The 11,280-nt window shown below is 43.4% G+C and overlaps 1 protein-coding gene across 1 annotated transcript; it reads left to right on the top strand.

Moving 5' to 3' along the window:
* Positions 1 to 457: 457 nt before the first annotated feature.
* LYPD8 (LY6/PLAUR domain containing 8) lies at positions 458 to 11,073 on the top strand. Its single transcript, XM_061151138.1, has 6 exons — positions 458 to 542; positions 3,177 to 3,285; positions 3,651 to 3,782; positions 5,519 to 5,680; positions 6,971 to 7,093; positions 10,092 to 11,073. Exons 2-6 carry the CDS (start codon positions 3,219 to 3,221, stop codon positions 10,322 to 10,324), a joined length of 717 nt encoding a protein of 238 aa, XP_061007121.1. The 5' UTR covers positions 458 to 542; positions 3,177 to 3,218; the 3' UTR covers positions 10,325 to 11,073.
* Positions 11,074 to 11,280: the final 207 nt, after the last annotated feature.

The following is an 11,280-nucleotide window of genomic DNA, read 5'->3' as shown; positions in this document are numbered from 1 at the left end:
CAGGCTTAGCTGCTCCGAGGTATGTCGGATCTTCCCAGACTGTGGATCGAACCTGTCTCCTGCACTGGCAGGCGGATTCTTTACCACTGAACCACCAGGGAAGCTCTGTTACTTTTCTCTTATGTACCTTGGTTTCCTCATCTGTAGATGGGCTGATCAAGGTGACTGCTTTACAAGGTCAGGATAAGGTGATACTTGTGATCCATCAACTGGTCATGGAATCCATCTGGTGGGTGGCAGCCCACATGAGACAATGCCAGGGACATATCTGGCTCCTTTGTGTCTTTTGCCAAAGGCAGGCCCTGACCGAAGATTTTCCCAGTTCCTGGAGGCTTCAGAGACTTGACCAGCATCATAGCTGCCAAGGGTTAAGCCCAGCTTAATGTTGGGCGGGGCCCAGTCTGGCTCAGAAGCCCCTCCCTGTAGGCAGTTGTACTTTCTGATTGTGCAACCACCTGCTATATAAGGCCCCTCACACACCTTCTCCAGCCTTCTGCTGGGATCCACCTTCTGCAGGGCAGTCTCTGGGCCAGAGAGAGAAGGTAAAGGACTGGGGCTGAGCTTTGAAGCGGGGCCCAACCTGGGAGCAGCTGAGAACAGGGGAAAGGCATTCAGAGCTGTCTGGGGTCCAGGGCATTCTCTTGGTTCTCGCTCCTTCAACAGTGCCCGGGAGGGGAAGGCTGGAGTCGAGAGGTACTGGACTTCACTCTGTGTGTTCACGATGCTGTGTCCTTCTCACAGTTTTTGTGAGCTCATGCTCCTCTGTCTAACATGAGAGCGATTGTCACAGGACCCTCTCAGACTGCTGAAAATGTCCAATGATACAATGATGGGGAAGGACTTTGCAAAGGGGTGTACAGATGTGCTTGCTCTCATTTTCCCTGTGGGGCCCTCTGCTCTGGCCCCCAGCTCGCAGGCCCCTCGGTCCCACCACCTTCAGTCTCTGTCTCTCTGCTGTGTGTTCCTGGGCAGAGTCCTGACCCCTCTGGGCCTCCATTATGTCCCTCTGAAAATGAGGCTAGTCATCAGGTATGAACCACAGGGCTGAGGTGATTTGTGCACTTAATTGATGTGGCTTCTGTGGCCTCTTTCTCATTTTTTGTCCTATCTCCTCTTCCTTTATAGCCACAAGGCTTGAGATGCCCTTCCTGGGAAGCCCAGCCCCTAAACCTCTCTCTGCATTGGGGTTCTGTGCCTGGAGCAGTGACTGGGCATGGGAGGATGTAGGGTACAATGCATAGGACATCTGCCACAACCGCCAAACCAAACCTTTATTTTTCTCCTTGGATCTCTAAATGTTAGGGCCATTAGATAATTGATGGGCCATCTGTCTTCCCTGATTGTGACTAGTTTCTCTTTCTTTTCACTGGCCCCTAATAAGTTAACTAGATCATAGTGTTGTGCGTGTATGTGTGTATGTTGGTGGGGGGTGCATGTGTGGTTGGTGAAGTGGGATGCAGGCGGTGGGTTGCAACACCCAATAGAAGGTTTGCTGCTCTTTAATAAGTGGCAGTGTACTCTTGCCTGGAAAATCCCATGGATGGAGGAGCCTGGTAGGCTGCAGTCCATGGGGTCGTGAAGAGTCGGACATGACTGAGCAACTTCACTTTCACTTTTATGCATTGGAGAAGGAAATGGCAACCCACTCCAGTGTTCTTGCCTGGAGAACCCCAGGGATGGGGTCGCACAGAGTCGGACATGACTGAAGTGACTTAGCAGCAGCAGCAGCATCGTGGTACAACTCGGTTTTGGACATGGAAGGACACCGAATGGAGTCCCACTTTTGGTCTCACAAGCTGAATGAGTCTGGGCAACTTTCATTATCCCTCCTTCTGCAGGTTTTTCAGCTGGGGAGTAGGCAAAAATCTTTATAGCAGCACTGTGCCCTGGGACTTCTTTCATACCTGCACTGGCCAATACCGCGGCCACCAGCCACAGGTGGCCACTGAGCACTGGAACATGGCTGGTCTGAGAAATAATATGTTTCCTTTTTATTCCTTCAGTGAATCCAAATGTAAGTGGCCACATGTGGCTCCTGCCTACTGTTCACAGGATAAATGAGCTAATGATAAAGAAGGACTCAGTGCAGAGCCAGATATTTTCCTTTCGTGCTGCTTTGATATATGGGCAAATTGAAATTTTAGGAGCTCTGATTCAGGATATTTATTTATTTGTTTAATTTGAAGTATAGCTGATACACAATGTTGTGCTAATCTGCTGTATTAGCAGTTTTATATGACTCAGTTTTATACATATAGGCATTCTTTAGAAAATATTTTTTTTGCATTATGGATTATCACAAGATATTGAATATAGTCCCTTGTGCTATACAGTAGGAACTTGTTAATCCATCCTATATATAGTAGTTTACATTTTCTAATCCCCAACTCTCAGGATCTTAATAAATACAGCTAGACCTTAGCTATTAGACAACTTAGGTGCAGAGAGATTGATGACAGACCAGTCAGAGGTGTGCTGGGACCTTTGGGTCTAGGGCTTTGGGAGTCATGTCTGTTGGAGGCAGTGTGGAGTGAGGATTATGGATCTGGACCAAATCCAGCTTTTATCCCTCTCAGGAGTGTGACCTTGACTTTGAGTGCTTACCTAACTTCTCTGGGGCTTAATTTCCCCATTTGAAGTAAAGGTGATCCTAATAATAGTACCTGCCTACAGAGGTGGAGGAATTACATGAATCAGTGCACATAAATGTTCAGAACAGAGTAAGTGCTCAATAGGTGTCTGCTTATTGGAATGGTGATGGCAGAGACAGAGCCCCTAAGGGCATTATGGGAATGTGGCAAGATTCCAATTAGAGGGTGGACACTATGCTCTGGGAGAGGAGAGCCCAGCTTTCTTCTTGGACCCCCATCCTCAGTGGGGCTGGCAATCATCTGCCCGCCCATTTTGTATCTGTAGTGGCTCTGTAGGAAATGCCCTGGGCTTTCGTACCTGTGTGTGTAGATACCTTTATAGGCAAAGGGAAAACTCAGATTCTTGTGGGTATAAAGGCAGGGTTGAACCTGTATCATGGCTCTGTGCTTCCAGCTGACGATGGTGATTCCTTCTGTCACAAGGTTGGGCTAGGTTTATTGAAGTGTGATTGCAACCCTAGGGGATATCATGCCCCGGCAATCTTCTGAATCCCCAGACTGTCCTCTTTGTGCCTCTCTCTTCAGGCTCGAGGCTCTGCAGCCACAGTTCTCGTCCTCAGGAGGCACATGTCCAGCACCATGAAGGGCTTCCTCTTCGCTGGTATCATCGTTGTGCTCACGGTTGCAGCTGTAGGTGAGGGAAACCACATTGCTCCCTTTTGGAATGAAGACCCCATTTTGCACCTCACCAGAGTCTTGTCAGTCTTGGTGCTCTGGAATCCCCTCAAGTGACCTCTTGTCAAGATGTGGGCAATGAAGACTGTGAGACCCCTTCTTGCACACTGCCCGCTGTGATACCACTCTGTGCTGTGGGTCAAGTTTGGGTCTTCCAACCGGAGAATGGTAGACATCTCACAGCTTAAAGTTTGGGGGACCCCAGAGGGAAGGGATGCTATCTTGGCTATTCTTTTAACCTGAGGTAAGTGTGGTGCTTTGTCCAAAGCAAACTCTATTAATGTCTCCTGAATGTTGACGATGCCAAACATTTTGTTTCCCCAGAATCCCAGTATCATACACTGCACTGTGTACAGTGTAATTCATTGAAAGATGGCTGCGTTGCAAAAAATGCCACGGAGTGTCCCTCAAATGCCAACACCAGCTGTACAAGTTTCTCAACCAACTTTTCTCAAGGTGAGCCTCAGGGGGTGATCATTCTCGTTTCTGGAACTTGCACAGGGCAGGTGCTGGACAGGCTGGCCAGGAAAAGGAAGACTAAGGCTGGGCTGTGCACAGAGAGAGGGAGTCATGAAGGCACCTCCCAGGAGAAGCAACACGCAAGTGGTAGAGCCAAGCAAGCAGACAAGCCTCTGTGGCTCCTTGGAATTGCCTCCTCTGGCTGAAACCTCACTGTAGGCCCGTGCTAATGAACATGAGAAGCAGGGACAGCTCGTAGCTAAATTATAAAGCAGTCAGCTTTCTCTAGGTGCTTTCATTTGTCCATCTTCTGCTCCCCTTTGCTTCCTCTCAGTGTTCCTTCCTGTTTCAGATTCAACATACTTTCACTCAGACTTCCTTCCAGGGTGTTTTGCTGGTATGATTGTTATAGCTCTCTCAGAGCATTTTGATTTATTTTTAACTTTTTATTATGAGCATTTCAAACATACACAAAAGCAGGAAGAGGAGTATAGTGAACTGTGGTCCTGTGTCAACAATTAACATTTTGCTTTTTTTTTCCCATAGCATTTTTATTCTTTAAATTTTTATTGAAATATAGTTGATTTACAATATTGTGTTAGTTTCAGGTGTACAACAAAGTGAGTCTTATACACACACACACACACACAAATTCTTTTCCATTTTAGGAAAATGGATTCTTTTCCATTATAGGTTATTACAAGTTATTGAGTATGGTTCCCTGTGCTATTCAGTAGGTCCTTGCTGGTTATTTATTTTATATATAGTGACATGTATGTTTTAATCCTTAACTCCTAATTTACTCCCCATAGTATTTTAAAGCAAATATAGATAACATGTTATTTCCCCTATGAACACTTCATTATTCATCTCCGATAAGAACTCTCCCCTGCTTTTTACATAACTACCATACAATGATCACACCTAAGAAATTAGCTAATTTTAAATTTTAAAATTAAGGTGACCTTAAAAATGTTCAACATATTTCAAAGACATTGAGATATAATTGATGCATTGGAATTTGGACCTAAACAAAATTACATTTTGCTGTTAGGTCTATCGTGCCTAGTTTGTTTAGTAAGATCTCTTTTTTTGCTCAATTCCACTGAATTGTTGGAGAAATAGGGGCATTTGTCCTGTAGCTGTCTCACATTCTGGCTTTGCTTGATTGCTTCTTTGTGATGTTATTTCACTTGTTCCCCTCTTCCTGGTGTTTCCTATAAACGGTACTCATGTTTTTTCAGTAGAAGTTTTTTCAATGATATTAATGTGTATATCAATGCTGTCTTATATGTGCATTCAGTTATTGATCTCTTGAAATATGAGGAAGTGATTTGTAAATGACCACATAGAGCTTTATAAATGACCACCATATTGCATAGCTTTGGTCTATAAGCTTTACTGGTTTCAGCTTCAATATCATGTTGTGCATAGACTCATCACATCTGCTTGGCTATATTTAGAGATGTTAAGACTGACCAGTGGGCTCTGGGGGTGTCAGCGTGAGACATCCACTTCACCCATCAGCCTTTCACCTGGAATTTAAGCTGCAAAATCTCCTGCTGAAGCCAGAAACTACTTTTTGGGGAAGGATTTTTCTTTTTGCAGGAAATTCTCTTCGGTGTCCCCTAAATTGCATTGAGCCGAGAGTATATTTTCTGTCCTTGCCTAAAGCAGTTGCTCCCTGAACGCTTTGTACCCAGGACTGATAGTCTGTGTTTGCCTTTGTATAGGAGAAAACTCCACATTGTATGAGGATCATGCCTGCTCTGCAGAGAACTGCAGTGAGACCACGGTCCAGCCTTTCACGGTCTCCGTATCTGAAAAAGAAATATTCCACTTTGAAAGCCAGTGTTGCCTAGGAGAAGCATGCAATCAAACCGCTGATACCACTGGTGGGTGCTGGCCACATCTTCCCTCTGTCCTCCCAGATCCATCCCTTCTCTCACCACTTGTGATTGTCAATCTTAGGTGGACACTTTAAGTCTAGGCACTTCAGTGCCTATTTGGGTAACATTAACAGCTGATGTATGACTATTACTTGAGAAACAAATGAAGAAAACCAGCACTACTATTATGCTTTCCGTTTCTCAGTAAAGACAGAAATCACAGCTCTTCAACCTGTGTGGGAAGGCAGTAGATGCTCATTAGTAGCTTTCAAATTTTGTGGCCTCACACTGTCTTTCCAGATGCTAAGTCTTAAAAATTACTGAGGGACCCCAAATAACTTCTGTTTCTGTGGACTATATCTATCAATATTTACTGTATTAAAAATAAGGCTAAGAAATTTTTAAAATATTTGTTAGTTACTAAAAAATAATAAAACCCACTACATGTTAACATTAATAACATTTTTATGTTATTAGAATAGAAATAATTATTTTCCAAAACAAAATATATTTAGTGGAAAGAATGGATTGCTCCATGTTTTTTCAAAGCACTTTAATTTCTGGTTTCATAGAATACAGCTGGTTCTCAGATTTGCTTGTTCATTTATTCTGTTGCAATCTCACATGTCATGTTGCCACTGGAAAACTCCATTGTATTTTCAAGAAAGAAAGACAAAGAGGCAAAGAACATCTTAGTATCACCATGAAAATAATTTTGACCTAGTGGACTCCCTGGAAGGATCTCAGGGATCCCCAGGAGTTCCTGGACCATCATTTGAGAACTGTTGGCTTAGATCAAAGCCTTTGTTTCGAAGAGGAGAAAATGTGGCCATAGTCATAAAGCACGGTTCATTTATAGCAGAGCTGGGTCTCATATAATTTAAAAAAAAATCAAAGTCATAATAATAAATAATTACTTGATTTCATTTGTTCAGAGCAAGATTTAGTAATAGTCACACACCTGTTGGCTAAATCCAGAATAGCTGGCTAATGTTAGTTTTAGCTCAAAATCTTACCTTTCCCTTCTCATCCCAACACACTCATCGACCACAGTTCTTGAAGAGTGGATGGTTTGTAAGGGCAGATCTGTGAGGTTAAGTGCTGCAAATATTTTGGTGGGACATGGGAATAGGATGACTGGTATTTTTATGGCAAGATCGGAGATTCCTGAGCATGCAGAGACCCTGAGAGGTCTCTCTGGCTAGCATCTTTGTCTGCATTTCCCCTTCCACTCCAGGAAATACCATGATCTTTGTGATAACACTGTTCTGAGTTAATGATTCTTACTCTACCCAGTTCCTCCACAGCTCAGAAATGTAGAGTGCCCTGCATGTTATGGAAATAATGAAACTTCCTGTAATGAAACCCGGAAATGTTTTGGAGAAAGATGTGTCAGTATAATCGCAGAATTTATAAATGGTATGTGAATTCCTTTTTATGGGTCTTGAGTTTAAAACACATGTTACACCTTGGATTATAAATTCTGGATTCACAAAAAAAGGCCTGGTGGAGATAGGATGAGGAAATAAGGTCAGGGTACCTTTGAGATAGTGAGGCTGTTAACGTAGCCTTGAGTTGCTTGCTATTTTTGCCTCCTCAGTCCAGTGTCATTCCTCTTGGGCTGCCCATCTTTTGAATTCTATTCTTTTTATGACTTGTAATCAAGCCAGGCTCATTTAAGGGCATCACGTCACTCCTGGCATTTATTTCTTTACTAGGTTGAGCTGTTCTGTAGGTGTGGGTGGGTTTGACTTTTATTACTTTTTATATGTAACTTCCCTTCTCTACCTGTCATTGAGAGGTGTTGGCTTCTGACAACTAGAGTTGCCTAGAAGGGAGACTCAAATTGGACTTTAATACCCAACCAATTGGAAAAAGAACAAAAACAACACTGAAATAAAAAAGGTATTTTACACCTTAGGTATGATCTATTCCCCTTGGTCATGGTGTAAATCAATACACTGTTTCCTATCTAAAAAAGTCAGTGGATATTTGAAAATGAACAATAATGATGATTTCTCTCAAAAAATCCAACCAACTGTTCTTTTTTACAGAAGTAATTTGATACTAACTTATGAGATACAAATGAACCATCATACAATATAAAACTAATAAATATTATTCTTTAAATATTCAGACAAATGTTATGCATGATTATTTAAATAATAATACATTTATTAACTGTTACTATTAGCCAATTACTAATGCTAATATTACTAATATAACACTATTAGTGTTAGTTAATTACTGTTTAAGGGCAACTTCCATGTCCTATGGCTCAATGCAACATAGCTTATTTCTTGCTCATGGAGCAGTTCATTGCAGAGTCCAGGGCCCTGGATTCCTTCCATCTTGAGGCTCCAGCCCCTACTCACTCAGGACTTGGCAGCTCTCTTCTGTATCCTTTGCATCTCACCAGCAGGTGGGGTAAGAGGGGGAGTGGAGGAAGGCAGGAAGGTTATTACAGGCAATGCCTAGAAGCGAGTGCCTCACTCCCTTCCACGTTCTGTTGTCTGGGACTCAGACTGCCCTGGAAGGTGGAAATTTAATCCAGTGGTGACACAGCAGGAAAGGAAGAGGCATAAAGCTAAAATGAACAGTCAGTCAGTCTCTGCCACAGTATGCCTTACAAAAATAAGAGTTTAAAGAGCACCAATATCCAAGTACAATTTGATTTCAACTTTTGTTAAATGGCAGTTATGGTTTTGGAATTTGATGCTTAATTGTAATTGCAGATTTCTTAGTGGGGCCAAACTTCATACTTCTCCTGAACTTCTTTTTACTTAAAAAAAAAATAGACGTCATTTTTTAGAGAAGTTTTAGATTCACAGGAAAATTGAGGGGAAGATATATTTTTTCTATAATTTTTTCCCCATACACATATATAGTCTTTCCCACTATCAACATCACCCACCAAAAAGGTACATTGTTATCATCCATGAACCTATACTGACACATTGCTATCATTCAGAGTCCATTAGGGTTCACTGTTTGTGCTGTATATTATATGGGTTTTGACAAACGTATGATGGCATGTATCTACTGTCATAGTATCATGCATAGTAGTGTCACTGACCTGAAAATCCTCTGTGCTCTATCTAACCCTAACCCCTGGAAACCTCTGATTTTTCTTTACTCTTTCTATAGTTTTGCCTTTATCAGAATTTATACGGTTGAAATCGTATAGTTTGTAGCCTTTTCAGAGTGATTTATGTCAGGCAATAATATGCATTTAAGGGTCTTGATGTCTACACAGCTCTGATGACTAATTCTAAAGCTTTGCCTGAGGGCAGCAATGGCATAAGAAAAACTTGCTGTTTCTGCTTACCTTATTCCAAGGTGTCTGCAAAGTCCCAGGCCTTGACTCAATCTGAAAGCCAGACAGATCAAAGTCATCATAAATGTAGGATTTTGTTTTTGTTTTTGCCCAAGGTCACTTAAAAAAATACTGTAGACATGTGCCAAGCAACATATCTTCCTCACACACTCTAATTCAACCTTCAACACTGATATTTGCTCTAAAACAACAATGAATTTCTTTCTTTACTGGTATTTGGAAGTTTCTCCTTCCTTCTCAGAGCAAGGATGGAGTCAGCCTTGAACTCAAATTGTAGCCCTGCCTCTAACAAATAGCCAGTCATCTCCTCCAGCGCCTTCCTCCTCTGTGAACTGCCTGTCCTTCAGGACAATTTGGCTTGCAGCCTTCAAAGCAATCACAAAGAGTCAGACAAGACTTAACAACTGAATAATACACATGCACTACTATAAAGCAATACTGGCACATAATCGGTACTCAATAAATGGTAGCTGCAATCACAACCACATCTTCTTTGCAAATTTCCTTGGTCTTTTCCTAGGACCTCACCTTAAAATAGAGTTCAACACATCACAACATGAATTAGGAGTAAAGACGTGGTAGTCTCTTCATATCCCCTCTGACTGTTTCTCCTCTTCTCAAGGAAAACTCATGTAGAGAGAATTCAGGTCCAGAGAGGAATGGGGATGGAAAGCAGAGCCTAGAGGAGTGGAGGCCCAGAGCAGTCTGAAGTGCTGACTTCTTTTTGGATTGAGAACAGAGGATTTATGGAGGGTCTGAACCTGTTCCTGCATTTCACCCCTTGCCAGCGACTCAGGAAAGCACTGAAGATTTGAGTCCCAGGCCCAGCTCTGGCCCTGAGCTGTGAGCTCAGGCTCACATCCACCTCCAGGAGCCTCAGTTTCCTCTGGGACTGGGTCAGGGAGGGGCTCTAGACCCTCACCTCCATGGTCACTCTGCCATTACCCTTCAGTCATTGTTCTTGGGCTCCTTTCTCCAAGCTCCTGTTGCAGGAACAGACCTGTTTCAGCTCTTGCAGGTCACTTGGGGAGGGAGGGTGAAGGGACTGTAAAGCCCTTACTATCTCATTTGCATTCACAGAGACGACAACACTCGTGCTGAAAGGTTGCTCCAATGTCAGCAACTCCACCTGTGAGCTCCTGGGTGTTGCAGATCAGACGTTCAGAGGAATTACTTTCCGAAAGTTTGAGTGTGGAGACATCCGCACACCAACATCCCCTTCCCCTACCTTGACCACCTCTGACACTGTCGCTCAAGCCTCCTTCACACCCTTGGCCCTTGCCAGCATCCTCCTGCTAAGGCTGCTGCTCTGAGATCTGCACCTTCAAACATTCCCCGCCCCTGTTTAAATGCTCAGTGAGTAGCAGTAGCAGTCACAGCCATCCAGGCAATGTCCTGTGATAGCCACATTATTCTTTATTATTAAAGCATTGGTTCACTCGCTGATCAAATCTGTCCTGATATGTTCTGGGCTGGGCTTCCTTCAGGCCACTGTCCACCATCACTTCCCAGCTCCTTGCCTTTGAAATCCTTGCACCTTCGTGAGTGTTCTCCCAGGACCTCGCTGACCCCTGCCCAGTTTGCTTCTGAGAAGCAGACCCTTCTGCTGTGCTGGCCTCTTTTGCCTACAATCCCGCACTTCTGGGGACTGACATGCCACTCTCCCCATTCTCACACTCAGGGAGGGTCCCAGCCATAATGCCCTGTGTTGATGCCAGTAGTTGTATTGGCTGTAGTCAGAGATCACAGTGACATTGTCTAGAGCCCGGTCACCATGAGACCCAAAGTGGGTACACAGGGCTTGCTGAAGGCTGGCAGATTCCCCGCCTAGCCTCCCAGGCAGGGGCATAATGCTGTTAGTGCCTTGCTGACCAGGTGTCACGGAACGGAACATGGCTACAGAGTCCCAGCCCCTCCTCTCGGAGAACCTACAATCAATGGCAGAGTCCTCCACTCCATAGCAGATACCCAAGGATCAAGAAAACCATTTGATCCAATATGTACAGAAGCCCAGATTTAGTAAAAAAAAAAAAAAAAAATAAGCTGAGGGGGGGGGGTGCTTTGAGCTGGACTTGGAAGAATGGGGTTTTCTGTAATAAAAACTTTTAAAGGTATAACCCAGTGTGGGTCTTTATTGTCCAGGATTGCCAATGACTATTAAGACCAAATCCACCAGAAGGGCCGTCTGGTGGTAGCTCATCACCACATTCATTCTTATTTACTTATTAATTTTTTTAAATTTTGAAGTAATTTTAGATTTCTCAAAGTG

The sequence above is a fragment of the Dama dama genome, chromosome 9 (genome assembly GCF_033118175.1).
Source record: "Dama dama isolate Ldn47 chromosome 9, ASM3311817v1, whole genome shotgun sequence".
NCBI lineage: Eukaryota > Metazoa > Chordata > Mammalia > Artiodactyla > Cervidae > Dama > Dama dama.
Note: the sequence above shows the minus strand (reverse complement) of the source record. Positions and strands in the feature narration are given on the sequence as shown.